Source organism: Heterodontus francisci, chromosome 40, assembly GCF_036365525.1.
Source record: "Heterodontus francisci isolate sHetFra1 chromosome 40, sHetFra1.hap1, whole genome shotgun sequence".
Lineage (NCBI taxonomy): Eukaryota > Metazoa > Chordata > Chondrichthyes > Heterodontiformes > Heterodontidae > Heterodontus > Heterodontus francisci.
Genome location: NC_090410.1, coordinates 16,135,985 through 16,156,635, shown reverse-complemented (window position 1 = coordinate 16,156,635; position 20,651 = coordinate 16,135,985). Strand labels below are relative to the sequence as shown.

General features: G+C 43.9%; 1 protein-coding gene across 5 annotated transcripts in view; it reads right to left on the bottom strand.

The window, feature by feature from the left end:
- The window catches only part of LOC137353224 (gremlin-1-like), a 120,246-nt gene that overhangs the window by 57,364 nt on the left and 42,231 nt on the right, over positions 1–20,651 (bottom strand). Inside the window, exon 2 of one of the 5 annotated variants that reach the window (XM_068019299.1) lies at positions 17,219–17,305. The exons of the other annotated variants lie outside the window; for them this stretch is intronic. Coding sequence (XP_067875400.1) covers positions 17,219–17,229 — 11 coding nt within the window. The 5' untranslated portion in view covers positions 17,230–17,305. The remainder of the gene's footprint in view (positions 1–17,218; positions 17,306–20,651) is intronic. 5 annotated transcript variants of the gene reach the window in all.

The window sequence follows — 20,651 nt, the reverse complement described above, 5'->3', positions numbered from 1 at the left end:
TTTTCCCCACCTTTCCCCTCTATCTGCCTCTATACTGGCTTAAAACTGATTTCATCTCTGTCTTTTTCCAGTTCTGATGAAAGGCCATCGGCCTGAAAAGTTAACTCTGTTTCTTTCCCAATAGATGCTGCCTGTCCTGCTGAGTACTTCCAGCATTTTGTTTCTATTTGATATGTCAGCCAAGGGACTTAGTGCTAGGGGCTTGGATGGGGCAGAATTTGTAAGCAGCATCCAGAAGGGCTTCTTGAAACAATACGTAGATAGGCCAACTAGGGATGGGGCCGTACTGGACCTGGTATTGGGGAATGAGCCCGGCCAGGTGGTCGAAGTTTCAGTAGGGGAGCATTTCGGGAACAGTGACCATAATTCCATAAGTTTTAAGGTACTTGTGGATAAGGATAAGAGTAGTCCTCGGGTGAAGGTGCTAAATTGGGGGAAGGCTAATTATAACAATATTCGGCAGGTACTGAAGAATTTAGATTGAGGACGGCTGTTTGAGGGTAAATCAACATCTGACATGTGGGAGTCTTTCAAATGTCAGTTGATTAGCATCCAGGACCAGCATGTTCCTGTGAGGAAGAAGGATACGTTTGGCAAGTTTCGGGAACCTTGGATAACGCGAGATATTGTGAGCCTCGTCAAAAAGAAAAAGGAAACATTTGTAAGGGCTGGAAGGCTAGGAACAGACTAATCCCTTCAGGAATATAAAGACAGTAGGAAGGAACTTAAGCAAGGAGTCAGGAGGGCTAAAAGGGGTCATGAGAAGTCATTGGCAAACAGGATTAAGGAAAATCCCAAGGCTTTTTATATGTATATAAAGAGCAAGAGGGTAACCAGGGAAAGGGTTGGCCCATTCAAGGACAGAGAAGGGAATCTATGTGTGGAGCTAGAGGAAATGGGCGAGGTACTAAATGAGTACTTTGCATTAGTATTCACCAAGGAGAAGGACTTGGTGGATGATGAGCGTAGGGAAGGGAGTGTAGATAGTCTCAGTCATCTCATTATTAAAAAGGAGGAGGGGTTGGGTGTCTTGCAAAGCATTAAGGTAGATAAGTCCCCAGGGCCTGATGGGATCTACCCCAGAATACTGAGGGAGGCAAGGGTAGAAATTGCTGGGGCCTTGACAGAAATCTTTGCATCCTCATTGGCTACAGGTGAGGTCCCAGAGGACTGGAGAATAGCCAATGTTGTTCCTTTGTTTAAGGAGGGTAGCAAGGATGATCCAGGAAATTATAGGCCGGTGAGCCTTACGTCAGTGGTAGGGAAATTATTAGAGAGGATTCTTTGGGACAGGATTTACTCCCATTTGGAAACAAATGGACTTATTAGCGAGAGGCAGCATGGTTTTGTGAAGGGGAGGTCGTGTCTCACTAATTTGATTGAGTTTTTTGAGGAAGTGACAAAGATGATTGATGAAGGAAGGGCAGTAGATGTTATCTATATGGACTTCAGTAAAGCCTTTGTCAGTAAAGCCTTTGACAAAGTCCCTCATGGCAGACAGATACAAAAGGTGAAGTCACATGGGATCAGAGGGGAGCTGGCAAGATGGATACAGAACTGGCTCGATCATAGAAGACAGAGGGTAGCAGTGGAAGGGTGCTTTTCTGAATGGAGGGATGTGACTACTGGTGTTCCGCAGGGATCAGTGCTGGGACCTTTGCTGTTTGTAGTATATATAAATGATTTGGAGGAAAATGTAGCTGGTCTGATTAGTAAGTTTGCAGACGACACAAATGTTGGTGGAGTTGCGGACAGTGATGAGGATTGTCAGAGGATACAGCAGGATATAGATCGGTTGGAGACTTGGGTGGAGAAATGGCAGATGGAGTTTAATCCGGACAAATGTGAGGTAATGCATTTTGGAAGGTCTAATGCAGGTGGGAGGTATACAGTAAATGGCAGAACCCTTAGGAGTATTGACAGGCAGAGAGATCTGGGCGTACAGGTCCACAGGTCACTGAAAGTGGCAACGCAGGTGGATAAGGTAGTCAAGAAGGCATACGGCATGCTTGCCTTCATCGGTCGGGGCATAGAGTATAAAAATAGGCAAGTCATGCTGCAGCTGTACAGAACTTTAGTTAGGCCACACTCAGAATACTGCGTGCAATTCTGGTCGCCACACTACCAGAAGGACGTGGAGGCTTTGGAGAGGGTACAGAAGAGGTTTACCAGGATGTTGCCTGGTCTGGAGGGCATTAGCTATGAGGAGAGGTTGGATAAACTCGGATTGTTTTCACTGGAACGACGGAGGTGGAGGGGCGACATGATAGAGGTTTACAAAGTTATAAGCGGCATGGACAGAGTGGATAGTCAAAAGCTTTTCCCAGGGTGGAAGAGTCAGTTAGTAGGGGACATAGGTTTAAGGTGCGAGGGGAAAAGTTTAGAGGGGATGTGCGAGGCAAGTTCTTTACACAGAGGGTGGAGCTTGGAACTTGTTGCCGGGGGAGGTGGTGGAAACAGGTACCATAGAGACGTTTAAGAGGCATCTTGACAAATACATGAATAGGATGGGAATAGAGGGATACGGACTCCGGAAGTGCAGAAGGTTTTAGTTTAGGCAGGCATCAAGATCGGCGCAGGCTTGGAGGGCCGAATGGCCTGTTCCTGTGCTGTACTGTTCTTTGTTCTTTGTCATTATACAGGAGCTTGGAACTAATGTTATGAGGATGCAGGATCTGTATTTATGAGTTTAGCCTCCACTGAAACGACTTTCAAGATGGCAGTAAGTCATGGTGTAAGTGAGCAACAAGAAGCAGCCCAATGGTCAGTATGGGATATTAAAACATTTGTAATTATAATTATATATTTGTAATTTTATTTATCTAATCGAGAAGCCTATGCGAACAGTCAAGATCAATTGGGCATGACACCATCAAAACTAAACAGTAGGATAAAGAATAATGAGGTGATACCAGGTTTGTGGCTTTTGAAGCCTGAGAGTTATACTTTGATTTAAAGTTATTTCAAATAAAATAATTCCCACACCAATTGGTTAAAAGGAGGACATGGTACAAGAATCTCAAGGAAGAAATCTTTTGGCTCACGGGTTATTAAAGTTCCCTGACTTGTGAAATAAACACTGCTGCCCCAACTATTCTCCTTATTGTGGCTGTGCTATGTATTAAACTGAGGTAACAATCTGACAACAGCTCCTGTTACTGGAAACTGTTTAGAAATGTAAACTAACACAACAATAGCAGCTTCAATCCATGTGTCCTGCCCCTCATCTCCTCTATAGCTGCAACCCCTGCATGACTTTGATTGACAATTTTAAACAACATATCTCTTTTGCAAAGGGAAGGGTTTTTTTCCTTCCTGGCATTAATCGAACATACCCGAACATGCCAAATGGAGGAAGTATCAACAATGGTTCAAGTAAATCCAATTTCACATCGCTTACTGTCTCATTCCATTCTTCCACAGAAGATGTTGGCACCATAACAACAATTGGAAGATCGAGGATGGAAAAACTGATGTTTGCACAGGAAGCACAACACAGCATTATGGACCAGACTTTGTTGCAAGTTTAATGGCGCTCGCTGTGATTAATTGTAAAATCATCCAGCAACTTGTGGCGAGGAAGAGACACCCTATGGCAAATTGCCACAAGATACTTTGCGAAAACGGCAGCTCACCCGGAACCTCCCCATGAGTTTCGAGAAATTGTTGCATTTGCACATTAATTGCCCATTAAATGCGCCACAGAGTTAGACCTGGAACTCAACAGCATAAGTGTTACATCTTCTTGTTGTTTTCTGGTTCCCAGATGTTAGAAATAACCACGTTTTAGACTTGGAATGGTTGGAATTCTTTGTGTTTAATACAGCTCACCATGCTGCCTGGTATTGGACTGGCCAAACTGGTTTTCTGTTACATATCACAAGACTCTCCAGTGCAGCCAGGAATGTGGCCCCACCGGAACACTTACGCATAACAACTAGTTCCTAGCACTTTACAAATAGTATAATATATAACATCCCTCTTACTTTGAAACATAATGTCCCTATATCAATATAACTGTCAATATAACTAAAGACGATGATCAACCAACTTTTGGAAATAATCTGAATCCCTTTTTAGAGTCTTTTATAGCGTGTATTCTTTTTCTAAAAAATATTATTCACTGTATCACTTGGGTGGTAAGAGGTTGTGCCTCCATCTTGTAGATTTGGCATTTGTTGCTCTCAGTGGTGAGTTGGCATGCTGTACAGACACTTGTTGGTGATGTTGTTAATGTTGTTTTGCTGGATAGTGATGTTTCCGGTGTTGTTGATGGTCATTTTTGTTGTTCCAGCTCAGGTGTAGGTCGAATATAGATTCTGTTTCTTCTCATTTGATTACCGGTTTTGGCCTCAATGATATATGACCTTGGAGTCTCAGCTTCACTAACAGCTTTTACTGGGCTCCAGGTTTTCATGATTGGATCCTGTACATGTACAGTTTGTCCTTTCAGCAGCTCGGGTAGGAATTTAGCATGTTTGTTGAACTGTTGCTCTCCTCTTACCTGTGCTTCAGTGAGTTGTTGTCTCACTTCCTCCTGATCCCTGGAAGGATGTATTTTGCTTGGCAGAGTAGTCTTATATTTTCTTCCATTCAACAGCTCTGCAGGTGATTTCATGTCGGCCTTAAGCGGTGTGGATCGGAGTGACAATAAGGCCAGTTCTGGGGTTTCCTTTGTCTGTTGGCATTTCACAAGTATTCTTTTGACCATCAGGACGTGTCTTTCTATAAATTAGTGTCCCTGCGGGCAGTGTGGTGATGAGGTGATGTTGTTGAACCCATACTGGTCAGCAAATTCCTTAAATTCTCTGGATGTAAATTGGGTGCCATTGTCACATATTAACCTTTCAGGAATCCCTTGCTCAGCGAACAGAACTCGTACTGCTGAGGTGATTGTTGTGGCTCTCAAATCTTTCATCTTCCAGATAAAAGGGAACTTTGAGTAGTAGTAGTCTGCGATTATGAGATACCATTTTTGATTATGTGTGATTAAATCGACTCCTACAGTATGCCATGGTTTGGGTGGTACTTCAGTAACTATCATCTCCTCTGTTTGCTGTGTACTCCTGGCATACATTGCATGTAGTCATCATATTTTCGATATCTTTGTATATGTCTACCCAGTACACAGCTGATTTGGCTCTGAGCTTACACTTCTCCATTCCCATATGGCCTTCGTGTATCTTTTGGAGAAGTTCTTCCTGCATTGTTTTGGGTATGATTATTCTGGATCCGGCCAGCAGAACACCATCTTCTAGTGAGATGTCATCTCTGATAGACCAGTACTGCCGTATTGCCGGCTGTGTGTGCTGTATCCTATCAGGCCATCCCTGGATCACTTTCTGAGATAGCATCTGTAACTCCTCGTCTCTGCTGGTCTCATCTCTAATTTGACAAAGTTTTGGTGGTGTTACATTCACTAGGTGATGAATCTTTATACCTAGATCTTCTATCTCGTTTTTCTTCTGTGGTGACAACTGAGATAGGGTGTCTGCCAGCACTATTTCTCTTCCTGGCTTATATTTCAGAGTGAAATCATAACTCTGAAGCCTCAAGAGTAACCTCTGCAGTCTTGCTGGTGCTTTACATAGATTTTTCTTGTAGATCTGCTCCAGTGGACGATGATCACTCTCCACTCTGAACTTTCTCCCATAGAGATATGTGTGGAACTTCTCACATCCATACACAACTGCCAAAAGCTCTCTTTCTGGCATATCTTGTTTCAGCTGATGTTTGAGCTTTGGATGCAGATGCTATTGGCTTTCCCTCTTGTACCAGACCTGCTCCCAGTCCTTTTGTGGAAGTTTCTACTTGCAGAGTGACAGGTTTCTTTCTGTCGTAGTATGGTAGACTTGTCTCCTTACATACTACCTTTTTGAGTTTGTTGAAACTCCACACCCACATCTTTCATCAGCTCCTGCAAGTTTGCTGTGTATTCCGACATGTGTGGAATAAAGGAGCTCATGTGGCAGATCTATCGGTGGGAGAGCATTTCGGTGATAGTGATCACAACTCCCTGATCTTTACTATAGTCATGGAGAGGGACAGGAGCAGACGGGATGGGAAAATATTTAATTGGGGGAGGGGAAATTACAATGCTATTAGGCAGGAACTGGGGAGCATAAATTGGGAACAGATGTTCTCAGGGAAATGCACGACAGAAATGTGGAGGTTGTTAAGGGATGGTAGGGTGAAGGAACCTTGGATGACAAGAGATGTGGAACAGCTAGTCAAGAGGAAGAAGGAAGCTTACTTAAGGTTGAGGAAGCAAGGATCAGACAGGGCTCTAGAGGGTTACAAGGTAGCCAGGAAGGAACTGAAGAATGGACTTAGGAGAGCTAGAAGGGGACATGAAAAAGTCTTGGCGGGTAGGATTAAGGAAAATCCCAAGGCGTTCTACACTTATGTGAGGAACAAGAGGATGGCCAGAGTGAGGGTAGGGCCGATCAGGGATAGTGGAGGGAACTTGTGCCTGGAGTCGGAGGAGGTAGGGGAGGTCCTAAATGAATACTTTGCTTCAGTATTCACTAGTGAGAGGAACCTGGTCGTTTGTGAGGACAGCGTGGAACAGGCTGATATGCTCGAACAGGTTGAGGTTAAGAGGGAGGATGTGCTGGAAATTTCGAATGACATGAGGACAGATAAGTCCCCGGGGCCAGACGGGATATACCCAAGGATATTACGGGAAGCGAGGGAAGAGATTGCTGCGCCTTTGGCGATGATCTTTGCGTCTTCACTGTCCACTGGAGTAGTACCGGATGATTGGAGGGTGGCAAATGTTGTTCCCTTGTTCAAGAAACGGAATAGGGATAACCCTGGGAATTATAGACCAGTCGGTAGTGGGCAAATTATTGGAGAGGATTCTGAGAGACAGGATTTATGATTATTTGGAAAAGCATGGTTTGATTAGAGACAGTCAGCATGGCTTTATAAGGGGCAGGTCATGCCTCACAAGCCTTATTGAATTCTTTGAAGATGTGACAAAACACATTGATGAAGGAAGAGCAGTGGATGTGGTGTATATGGATTTTAGCAAGGCGTTTGATAAGGTTCCCCATGGTAGGCTCATTCAGAAAGTAAGGAAGCATGGGATTCAGGGAAAGTTGGCTGTCTGGATACAAAATTGGCTGGCCCATAGAAGTCAGAGGGCGGTGGTAGATGGAAAGTATTCAGCATGGAGCTCGGTGACCAGTGGTGTTCCACAAGGATCTGTTCTGGGACCTCTGCTCTTTGTGATTTTTATAAATGACTTGGATGAGGAAGTGGAAGGCTAGGTTAGCAAGTTTGCCGATGACACGAAGGTTGCTGGAGTTGTGGATAGTGTGGAAGGCTGTTGTAGGTTGCAACGGGACATTGACAGGATGCAGAGCTGGGCTGAGAAGTGGCAGATGGAGTTCAACCTGGAAAAGTGTGAAGTGATTCATTTTGTAAGGTCGAATTTGAATGCGGAATACAGGCTTAAAGACAGGATTCTTGGTAGTGTGGAGGAACAGAGGGATCTTGGGGTCCATGTCCATAGATCGCTCAAAGTTGCCACCCAAGTTGATCGGGTTGTTAAGAAGGCGTATGGTGTGTTGGCTTTCATTAACAGGGGGATTGAGTTTAAGAGCCGCGAGGTTATGCTGCAGCTCTATAAGGCCCTGGTTCGACCACACTTGGAATATTGTTTTCAGTTCTGGTCACCTCATTATAGGAAGGATGTGGAAGCTTTAGAGAGGGTGCAGAGGAGATTTACCAGGATGCTGCCTGGACTGGAGGGCATGTCCTACAAAGAAAGACTGAGGGAGCTAGGGCTTTTCTCATTGGAGCGAAGAAGGATGAGAGGTGATTTGATAGAGGGGTACAGGATGATGAGAGGCATAGATAGAGTGGATAGCCAGAGACTTTTTCCCACGGTGGAAAGGGCTATCACCAGGGGGCATAATTTTAAGGTGATTGGAGGAAGGTTTCGGGGAGATGTCAGAGGTAGGTTCTTTACACAGAGAGTGGTGGGTGCGTGGAATGCGCTGCCAGCGGTGGTAGTAGAAGCAGATACATTAGGGGCATTTAAGCGACTCTTGGATAGGTACATGGATGATAGTAGAATGAAGGGTAGGTAGTTAGTTTGATCTTAGAGTAGGTTAAATGTTCGGCACAACATCGTGGGCCGAAGGGCCTGTACTGTGCTGTACTGTTCTATGTTCTATGTTCTATGTTCTATGTATTGTATCAAACCAAGGAAACTTCTCAACTCTCTTTTCTCTTGGTGCTGCCATCCCAGAGATGGCTGAGATTCTTTCAGGACTCGGCTTGACTCCGTCAGGTATGTATACCATTCCAAAGAATTGGCATTCTGTCACTTTCACAAAGCATTTGGCTTAATCCCAGCTTTCCTGGTTCTCTCCATGGCTTCATGTAGATGGTTGTCATGATCTTTTCCATCTACACCATATATCTGGATATCATCTGCTATGCCGACTGCTCCTTTGCATCCCCTGTATGTCTCGTTGTCTACTTTTGAAGCCAAAAGGTAGGAATTTGTACCGTCCAAAGGGTGTGTTGAATGTTGTCAACAATGAAGATTCTGCGTCTAGCTTCACATTCCAGTAGCCATTTCTGGCATCAAGCTTGCTGAAAACTTTTGCCCCTGCCAGTGCTGGTGTGATTTCTTCCAGTGTGGGAATAGGGTAGTGATCTCTTTATTGCTTGGTTGAGATCTTTGGGATCTAGGCAAATTCTTAATCATCCGTTTGGCTTCTCGCTCACGACAATAGAATTTATCCAATCTGCAAGCTCTGTGACTCTGGCAATCACCTTCTTTTCTTACATTTTTTTGGAGCTCTCTTTCAAGCTTTCCTTTTGGTTCTACTGGTACTTTACGTGTGGGATGTATCATTGGTTTCATCGCTGGGTCAATGGTAATGTTCAACTCAAAATCTTCAAAGCATCCAACCGTCTCATTAAAACACTCTGGGTACATTTGTACCAGATCTTCTTTGCTTCTGATCGGAGGGCGCTTTTCAATGGGTGTACTGTCTTCAACCCTCAGTGTCGCCTCCTTTACCTCATGGTTTACTGAGATAATCTGCAGTTCTTCACAACTGCTCAGCCCCCGGATAGCAGATAGTCTTTTTCAGTGACGTAGAACATACAGTTAACATCTTTTCCTTTGTGTGCCCCTCCGATTTGGGTTGTTCCTAGCTGTCGAATCTCACTTCCCCCGTATGCTGTTAACATGACATTGTTTGCTTTCAGAGCATCTTTTCTTGGATAACCATTTTCCTCCAAATTTCCAGGAAAGATCTTCTGGTATAGTCTGAGCGGGATAATGTTACTCTGCGCTCCAATATCAATCTTCACCTTTAGATTTATCATTGTGGGCTTGTTTCTCACTCTCTTCTTGATCTGATTTGTTGTGTGAATTTCTGTTCTCTGAGAACTATCACGTCCAGACATTTCATGCAATTGTATGGTTCCTATGTCTATCATGTTCTCAAACCCATCTTCCAGGGTATGGATGTTTTTGTTTCTTTCACTCCTCATTCGCCCTGTTACTCTGGCTCTGGTAACTAGTCTACCACCTTCTTGCCTTGTTCTGCACATCTTTTCCCAGTGATTGGTCTTTCTGCAAGCTCTGCAGATTGATCCATATGCAGGACATTTCCTTCTGTCTGTCAATTCATATGGTCGTCCACAGCTCCTGCATGTCCTTCTCTCTGTCTAGTGTATTCTTTTGTTGTTGTCTCACTGCATCGACCCTGCTGCCTTTCTCTTGGCTTAACTGAAGACTAGCCGTTTGGGTAATCAGTGTCTTCACCTGTCTGCTTGTGGCTTCACGTGCTCTGGCAGTGTCTACAGCCTGTGATATTGTGAGCTTATCCTTTCCGATTACAGCTTTCTATATTTCAGGATGTGCAGAACCCCAAATGAGCTGGCTGCATTTTTCAATCTTGTTATAAAATTGTCAATAGGATTTTAGAAAACTACTGAATGTCAATCAACACTTTTGTTTGAATTTCTCTAATGCCTCTATGACATCATTAGCTTCCCAATTCATTATGGGCTGTAGCTGTGCATTCATTCCTGTCCCGGCTGACGTTTTGTTTTTCGTTTTCACACGAGTCGCTCAGTTTTTCTTTCTCTCTCTCTGGCACTAATTTGGGTCAATTTTCCCAATCTATTCTTCTAAAATATTCTAAGTTTACTCACAGACACTCGCTGGCGCCATGCTACGTCTTCTTGTTGTTTTCTGGTCGCCAGATGTTAGAAATAACCACACTTTAGACTTGGAATGGCTAGAGCTCTTTGTGTTCAATACAGCTCACCATGCTGCCTGGTATAGGACTGGCCGCCAACCTCATAGTCCCGCAACCCTGGACAGCCCGCTTCTACCTCCTTCCTAAAATCCACAAACAGGCATGTCCTGGCAGACCCATTGTTTTTTTTTTATTCATTCATGGGATGTGGGCGTCACTGGCCAGGCTAGCATTTATTGCCCATCCGTAATTGCCCTTGAGAAGTCTACTGATCTCTGACTTGAATATACTCGATGACTGAGCATCCACATCCCTCTGAGGTAGAGAATTCCAAAGATTCATAATGCTGAGTGAAGAAATTTCTCCTCATCCTAGTCCTAAATAGCCAACCCCTTATCCTGAGACCATGACCCCTAGTTCTAGTCTCTCCAGCCAGGGGAATAACCTCTCTGCATCAACCCTGTCAAGCCCTATAAGAATTTTAAATGTTTCAATGAGACCTCTCATTCTTCTAAACTGCAGAGAATATAACTCCACAGTAAACCCAAAAAAATGTGAAAAAAACCATCAGCACATACAGACAGGGTGGGAAAAGTTACCCAAATCAGAGTTCTGTTCATGAATGCACTTAGCATAACAAATAAAATGTGAGTTAGAAGCACAAATTCAGTTTGAAGGGTACGATGCAGTCGCCATTTCAGAGATTTAACTACAAGCTTGGGCATGATTGGTAGCTAAATATTCCAGCCTATAAGATCTTTGTAAAGGACAGGGAAATTGGGAAAGCAGGAGGAGTAGCAATATTGATGAAAAAGCACAAGGACAGCAGCGGAAAGAATGGATTTCAGCAAGGGTGAGCAGGCAATGGAAACACAATGAGTAGAACGAACAGCAAAGGATGCAAGACTCCAATAAGAGTTGTCTACAGACCTCCTGACAATAGCAATGTAGAGTGGGGGAGGGAGATCTGAGAAGCATGGAGGAAAAACAATGCAGTTATATTGGGAAATATTAATTCTCATAGACTGGGAAAAGCAGAACAGCTCAAATTGTAAGAGCAGCAGTTCTCTAGAGTGTGTTTGGGACAGTTTTTTGAAACAATATTTTTTAAAGCCAACAAGGGACCAGGCCAGATCAGATATAGTGATGTGTAAGGAACCAGAATTAGTTATCAAATTGACAGTAAGGGAACATCTTGCAAATAGTCACCATATGATTAACTTTAATATTAGGTATGAGAGGGAGAAGTGAGGGTCACAAAGCAAGGTTTTAAATTTAAGTCAGGCAAACTTCAAAGGGATGAGAAATGACTTGAGCTGAACAAGTAATGGGTAAACCTACAGTCAAACAGCAGGAAGTAGTTAAAGAGGTATTTGGTACAATACAGAGACAGTGCCTATCCCTAAAAAAAAGGTCCAACTTGTGTAGTTAAGCATGCAAGAGACAGTATCAAGTTAAAAAAAGGCTTACCCAATTGCAAGGAAATCAAGCAGACTGAGAACAATAAAAAGCAACAAAAGGATACCACAAATGTAATAAGAGGTGCAAGAAGGGAGCCTAAAAGAAAAACTTGCAAGGAATATCAAAGCTAAGGAGAGCACGGTAAAGGGAAACATCAATGGAAATTTTCAAGACAGAGATCGATTGATTTTTGTTGGGTAACAGTATCATGGGATATGGAGCAAAGGCAGGTAAAAGGAGCTGAGGTACATGTCAGCCATGATCTAACTGAATGGTGGAACAGGCTTAAGGGGCTAAATGGCTTCCTCCTGTTCCTCTGTTCTTATATACTTAAATTAGGTTGCTTCCAATGTAAAAGAGCCCAAGCAGAAACTTATTTTCTGGGCATTACTTTCAGAAGAAAGGGTACATGTTTGTCACTCACCAATGCAGTTTCAGCCTACCTGGCAGGATCTCCTGAGTTAGGCCTTGTTACATATTGAAAGCAAGCTCTTGGTTTGGGTACAACCTGCCAGTGACAGCTCTCTGACAGTGGAGAGAGTAGGAAAGAGCAAGCATTTCCAACTCTTAAAGGTTGCAGCTGCTATTGAAAGGAGTTGACTGATTGAAACTTCAAAAGAGCTCGGCAGTGAAGTCGGGCACCTCTATTTTTGTATGTTGCTTGAGAGGTACTTCTGCAAGGAGTGCTAAGGGTTGCCCTGCCAGGGACCCCTGAGTACACCCTGTCTACTGGAGAACTGTACAATCTGCTTGGTGAGTGATGGCAAACAGAATAAGCAATATTAAAGAAGGCGGTTGCAGATGAGATAACTGGTTAATGCTCTCTGGAAGCTGCCAAATTGAGACTAGCCAGAACTGCATTAAACCAGGAAGGTGGACACGGTATGAATGTTGCAAAGATTGTCCTGTCTCACATTAAACTACATGTTGCAGGACCATTTGATAAGTTGAGCCCACAAACCAACTTTACAACACAATATATCTGCACTGATGCATCCTCATTTACTCACAAACATGCTCGGATGCAGATGATCTGATCATTAGCTCATTGCCTTTTGTGGGATCTTGCTGTGTGCAAATTGACTGCCGTGTTTCCATCATTATAACATTGACTACACTTCAAAATTACTTCATTGCTGTAAAGCACTTTCGAAGGTCCTGAAGAGCGCTTAGTCATGTAAATCTTCCATTTATTTTTCTATTCTTTCCCTTGTCAGGGCTTCCCTTCTAATCCTGGTCTTCTTTGGCGCTGCTCTGACATAGTTTCCAGGTAGCTATACCTGGTACAGATGGTGTAGTGGAGCAATGGGACTTAATAGTATACCCTCCATGACATCGCAGACAACCGGCACAGTGGCGCAGTGGTTAGCACCGCAGCCTCACAGCTCCAGGGACCCGGGTTCGATTCTGGGTACTGCCTGTGCGGAGTTTGCAAGTTCTCCCTGTGTCTGCGTGGGTTTCCTCCGGGTGCTCCGGTTTCCTCCCACATGCCAAAGACTTGCAGGTTGATAGGTTAATTGCCCATTATAAATTGCCCCTAGTATAGGTAGGTAGTAGGGGAATATAGGGACAGGTGGGGATGTGGTAGGAATATGGGATTAGTGTAGGATTAGTATAAATGGGTGGTTGATGGTCGGCACAGACTTGATGGGCCGAAGGGCCTGTTTCAGTGCTGTATCTCTAAACTAAACTGAAAAAAAACCCTTTGCTGTTCTTACTGGCTCTCTTTTGCCAAATCCCCTAAATACCAAAACTTGCAAAGTAGGAAAATATTCAATTTACTTAACTTTAAATAAAGCATCCGCTTTCTCTATGATTTCTCTCCTAACTCTGTTCTGGGTGAGATGAAAGGATCGGAAAAGTTGTATGTTACTGCAGAAATATGGAAGGCAGGGATGGTGGGGGGGATTGGTCTCACTAAACTGTTCAATCTAAGCTGTTAACTTCTGTACTGTACTTCTGCATTGCTTTTGCCCTGTTACTGAATTGCCACTGAGGTAATTCATTATATCAACAGCTTCTGGGCTGTATTCCCAATTCCAAAACTCCATAAGCATTGGAACTCCCTGCTATTACTTTTGTCATTTGACATATTTGATATTTATAAAACAGCTTCTGTCATTATTATAGGTTACTATTTGAGGTTAACACCTTTGACAGTACTATCCAAACCCAAAACCTGTACCACCTAGATGGGCAAGGGCCATCAAGTTCTCCTCCAAGTCACACAGCATCCGACTTGGAAATATATCGTCATTCTTTCGTCATCACTGGGTCAAATTCCAGGAACAAAAACATTGTGGGAATACCTTCACCACATGGAGTGCAGTGGTTCAAGAGGTTCACCACCACCTTTACAAGGTGATCAAGGGATGGGCAATAAATCCTGGCTTTGCCAGCGATGTCCACATCACAAGAGTGATTAAAAAAAGATGTATCACAAAGAGTCTCCCTTGGATGAATTTGATTAGGCTCTTGGAACTTCATTTAATCTATTGCATGTAATTTTCATTTGTATCAATGAGAAATCTCTGACCTCTTCAGTGCTTTAAAAAGTATAGATATTTTACTGTATATTAACTGAATTTTTTCGGGTAAGTGCTGCTGACTAAAACAAAATAAACAGAACTGGAAAGGTACGGTGGACTATCGTGCAGACGCATCTCATAACCACCACTAGTTCTGTGATCAGACATCAACGAGCACCATTCGGGATGAGCTGACCCAGGTTTGATCTTTTCTTTTCCAATTCCAAGTGTCTACGCAATGCCAAGTCTTTTTTTCTTGCATTGCCAAGACTTTTAGAATAGTGCTCCAAAAAGATGGCCCAACTGAGAGTTTGGATTCTTATTCGAATAGCAGTAATAGAATTGGAATGACAGGCAGCCAATTAATTTGAATTTCTACCTTCCTGACTGGTATCCATTGTTCTTTCAGAAAATCTATGGTCTTTTTTGGTGAAATTAGTAAAATTAATAAAGCTCAGACATCAGGAAATCAATCAGTAGGTTTTAGTCAGATACTATCTGGATATTTTGTGGTGCAGGGACTAGCCTCACCTTGGCTTTTCGGAGCCCCCCCGCCCCCCAGCCTGATTTAATGGTGCTCGAGCACTTACGTGCCCGGCACCATGATCCCTGTCCCTTTTAAAGATGAGAATCACACCTCCAAGAGCTGCCGGCTAATCAGAGGGCCGGCACAGCAGTCGTTACGGCAGCACCACTGGAAGTAGTGGCCCCTGCCAGTATTGCAAGGGGCCTTGGATCCAGGACCTGCACTGGAACCCCAGACCCAAGGTAAGTGAGACAGGGTCGCCTGGCCAGGCCCTGGCGAGGGGAAGAGGGTGGGCATTTAGTGCAAGGGTGGGGGGGGGATGCTGAACATATGTGGAATTTTTCTTGGGGGCCCTCTGTGGGCCACAGATTGCCCACAGAAGAGGGCACCTCCTTCTACAAGCTTGCAGGAAAGCTGCCACAATTTACTGGGTGACCTCTCTGCTTGGTGGTGGCACCCCCCCTTCACCCCCGCCACCCCCCCCCACCCCCCCCACCTCCACCGCCACATTAAATCCCAGTGTCAGCAGGAAGAGGTCCTTAAGTGGCCAGAAATAGGCCACTTAAGGGCCTCAAGTGGCCTCTGGGTGGGAAGGCTGTCGAGGCCTATCCCGCCCCTGAAAAAATTGTGTTACATTGGGCACTTCGCCCCGCCCCCACCAGCCCCCACACCTCTGTTTCACTATTCTATGGCCCCCTGCTTGCCTCTGAACCAGTCTCAGGGAGGCTGATAAAATTCAGCCCATAGAGTCATTATATTACTGAAAGAGGCCATTCAGCCCATCGGATCCATGGTGGCTCTCTGTAGAGCAATCCTGTCAGTCCCATTTCCCTGCACTATCCCTGTAGGTCCTGCAGGTTTATTTCCCTCAAGTGCCCATCCAATTATCTTTTGAAATCACTGATCATCTCCACTTCTATCACCCTTGTAGGCAGTGAGTTCTGGGATATTGTAGCTTTTTCTTGATTGCTCAAAAGTTCACAAAATAACCCCAAACTGACATATTCAATATTCATTTAAAAATGTCAATGCAACAAATAATGGGACTTAGGATAGATAAATCTCCAGGACCTAATGATTTCCACCCTAAGGCATCAAAAGAAGCAGGAGTTCCTCGGGGTAGTGTCCTCGGCCCAACCATCTTCAGCTGCTTCATCAATGACCTTCCATCAATCATAAGGTCAGAAGTGAGGATGTTCACTGATGATTGCACAATGTTCAGCACCAGTCGTGACTCCTCAGATACTGAAGCATTCCGTGTAGAAATGCAGCAAGATGTGGACAATATCCAGACTTGGGCTGATAAGTGGCAAGTAACATTTGCGCCACACAAGTGCCAAGCAATGTACATCTCCAATAAGAGAGAATCTAACCATCCCCCCTTGATATTCAAAGGCATTACCATCGCTGAATCAACATCCTGGAGTTACCATTAACCAGAAACTGAACTGGAGTAGCCATGTAAATACAGCGGCTACAAGAACAGATCAGAGGCTAGGAATCCTGTGGCGAGTAACTCACCTCCTGACTCCCCAAAGCATGTCCACCATCTACAAGGCACAAGTCAGGAGTGTGATGGAATGTTCTCCACTTGCCTGGATGAGTGCAGCTCCAACAACACTCAAGAAGCTCGACACCATCCAGGACAAAACAGCCCACTTGATTGGCACCCTATCCACAAACATTCACTCCCTCCACCACCAACGCACAGTGACAGCAGTGTGTACCAGCTACAAGATGCACTGCAGCAACACAGCAAGGCTCGTTGGACAGCAGGGAGTTCCAGGATTTTGACCGAGCCACAGTGAAGGAACGGCAATATAGTTCCAAGCCAGGATGGTGTATGACTTGGAGGGGAACTTGCAGGTGGTGGTGTTCCCATGCAACTGCTACCCTTGTCCTTCTAGGTGGTAGAGGTCGCGGGTTTGGAAGGTGCTGTCGAAGGAGCCTTGGTGCGTTGCTGCAGTGCATCTTGTAGATGGTACACATTGCTGCCACTGTGCATTGGTGGTGGAGGGAGTGAATGTTTGTGAATGGGGTGCCAATCAAGTGGGCTGCTTTGTCCTGGATGGTGTCGGGGGCTATCCAATTTTGCCCCCTGGGCATTTTAAAAAAAGATGCCTTGAACTTAAAATTCTCATCCTTGTGGTCAAATCCCTCCATAGCTTCACCCCTCCCTGCCATTGTGACCTCCTTCATTCCTTGAAGAGTTGTAGGGCTGGGGGAATTTACAGAGATAAAGGAAGGGCGAGGCCATGGAGAGATTTCAAAACAAAGATGAGAATTTAAAATCAAGGTTGATTTGACTGTTGTACTGACATTTGGACTGCAAAGATCCACAAATGGCCATGAGATGAATGACTATTCAATCTCTTTTTGATGTTGCTTGTTGAGGGAGGGATGTTGGACAGTGGCAGCAGGAGAACTCCCTGTTCCTCTTGAAATGCCATGGGATTCTTAACACTTACCTGAACCACATAACAGGTAGATGAGGCCAACCCTTAACGGTCAGGAGTTTCCTGATGTTGTGTTTTTACAGCCTGCAATTTTTCTACCTATTAAGATGAATGAATAGATCATTGTGAGCTGGTGACGCAAAGGCAGAAAACCCAATCACACTTCTCATTTGAATAACCGCACCTCCAGCAATGCAGCACTCACACAGCAATGTACTATAACATCAACCTAGGTTATGTGCTATCATCCTCAAATGGGGCTTGAAACCACAGCTATCTCACTCAAAGATAACAGTACGACCATCTCAGACAATCTGATCCTAACATTGGTAGAGGGAAAAAGACCTTCATTTATATAGCATCTTTCATGACCTCAGGATGTCCCAAAGTACTTTACAGCCAAAGACGTACTTTTGAAGTGTAGTTACTGTTGGAATACAGGAAATGTGGCAGCCAAGTTGCACTCAGCAAGGTCCTACAAACAGCATGAATATAATGACCAGATAATCTGTTTTCTTGTGATGTTGGCTGGGGGATAAATATTGGCCGGGACACTGGGGAGAATTCCAATTCTCCTCCTTGAAGAGTGGCGTGTGTTCTATGCAAGATAGCCAGCTGATGAAGGACAGAACTAAAACTTAAACTTTACACATTTATATTTACCGAGATAAATATTACAAACATGCACCTCCAAACCCAACAAAAATATTTTTATTCTGCTCCTATATATGAGCATAAATGAATCCCTAATTAATGCCCACCATGCAAATGCCATTAAACACACAATTATTATACAGTTAGCAGCATGGGATCTTATACATCCACCAGTTGGTGACCCAGTAGTAGAGTATCTGGAGTACTGGTATGAGCAGCACCAGTGTTGGTACTTGACTTGTAGCGATTGATTATAAGCTTCGAGTTCCGAAGCTGCTTCTTCTTATAGAACAAAACCAAACAAGTCATGGGGAAGAAAGGCCACTGTGACATTAATGAACTGTACGCCAATCTTCTGACGCTTCTCCTTCAGAATTCGTGAGCAAATGGAGGTGAAAAATGGCCACGTGCATCAACCAAAGAGAAAAGTGCCAGTTGCGAATAAGCAACAGCAGTTTCAAACCCCAATGGCCATATCGCCTGCACGAGACCTGTCTGCTTGTAGATAAGTGACTCTGGGAGTACAGACGTTACTTGGACAAACTGGAAATCAAGGTGGTTCTGGAATTTTATAATTGTATTTCTGAGAAGTCATCTTATCTCTACAAACTGAATTTAAAAACACCCTAAACTGGAATATATGCACATTGAAAAAAAGTTAAGAGTTGGTGATGGAGCTAGGAGGTTAATATGAGGTCTTAACAAGCTCCTAAGGGAACCCAGAGCAAACAAATGAACATAAAGTTGCCGTAGAATTTCAAGAAGTTTTATTGAGTTACGGGAAAGCTGACTGGAATGGAAGCATTCCAATTGGTTTGACTCTAAAATGATATCTCATTGAACGGTTACGTCCATACGAATTAGGAGCAGGAGTAGGCCAGTCGGACCTTCGAGCCTGCTCCCTCATTCAATAAGATCATGGCTGATCTGATTGTAACCTCAGTGCCACATTCCCACCTACCACCGATAACCTTTCACCTCCTTGCTTATCAAGAATGTTTCTACCTCTGCTTTAAAAATATTCAAAGACTCTGCTTCCATTGCCTTGTGGAGCAGAGAGTTCCAAAGACTCACGACCCTCTGAGAGAAAAAACGAGTGCTCATCTCTGTCTTAAATGGGTGACCCCTTATTTTTAAACAGTGACCCCTAGTTCTAGATTCTCCCACAAGGGGAAACATCCTCTCCACATCCACCCTGTCACGACCCCTCAGAATCTTATATGTTTCAATAAAACCGCGTCTTACTCTTCTAAATTCCAGCGGATTACAAGCCTAGCCTGTCCAACCTTTCCTCATAAGACAACCTGCCCATTCCAGGTATTTGTCTAATAAACCTTCTCTGAACTGCTTCCAATGCATTTACATCCTTCCTTAAATACGGCAACTAATACTGTACATAGTACTCCAGATGTGATCTCACCAATACCCTGTATAACTGAAGCATAACCTCCCTACTTTTGTACTCAATTCTCCTCGCAATCAACAATAACATTCTATTAGCTTTCTAATTATGTGCTGTACTTGCATACTAACCTTTTGCGATTCATGCAGTAGGCCCAGATCCCTTTGCATGTCAGAGCTCTGCAATGTCTCACCTTATAGATAATATGCTTTTTTACTCTTCCTGCCAAAATAGACAATTTCCCATTTTCCCACATTATACTCCATTTTCCAGATTTTCACCCACTCACAACCCATCTATATCCCTTTGTAGCCTCCTTATGTCCTCTTCACAACTCATTTTCCTACCTATCTTTGTGTCATCAGTAAATTTAACGACTATACCTTCGGTGCCTTCATCCAAGTCATTTATATAAATTGTAAAAAGTTGAGACCCCAGCACTGATCCCTGTGGCACACCACTAGTTACATCTTGCCAACCAGAAAATGAACCATTTATGCCTACTCTCTGTTTCCTGTTAGCTAGCTAATCTTCTATCCATGCCAATATGTTACCCCTACACCATGAGCTTTTATTTTCCGCAATAAACTTTGATGTGGCACCTTACAAAATGCCCCTTTATCCACAGCACATATTACGTCTTCAAAGAACTCAAATAAATTGGTTAAAAATGATTTCCCTTTCACAAAACCATGTTGACTCTGCCCGATTACCTTGAATTTTACTATGTGCCCTGCTATAAAGTCTTTTATAATCGTTTCTAACATTTTCCCTACGACAGATTCTAAGCTAACTGGCCTGTAGTTTCCATAGAACCACAGAAAAATTACAGCACAGAATTTGGCCATTCAGCCCATCTTGTCCATGCTGACCGAAAACTAGCCGCCCAATCTAATCCCACTTTCCAACACCTGGTCCATAGCCTTGCACTTCAGGTGCACGTCCAGGTACCTTTGAAAAGAATTGAGGGTTTCTGAATCCACCACCATTCCTGGCAGTGAATTCCAGACACCCACCATTCTCTGGGTGAAAAGGTTTTTCCGCATGTCCCCTCTAATTCTTCTACCAATCACCTTAAATCTGTGCCCCCTGGTAATTGGCCTCTCTGCTAGGGGAAACAGCTCCTTTCTGTCTACTCTATCTCGGCCCCTCATAATTTTGTACATCTCTATGAAGTCACCCCTCAGCCTTCTCTGTTCTAAGGAAAACAACCCTAGCCTATCCAATCTTTCTCAATCGCTGCAACTTTCGAGCCCTGGCAACATTCTTGTAAATCTCTTTTGTCCCCTCTCCAAAGCAATTATGTCCTTTCTGTAATGTGGTGACCAGAACTGTATGCAATACTACAACTCTGGCCTAACCAGTGTTTTATACAGTTCCAGCATTACA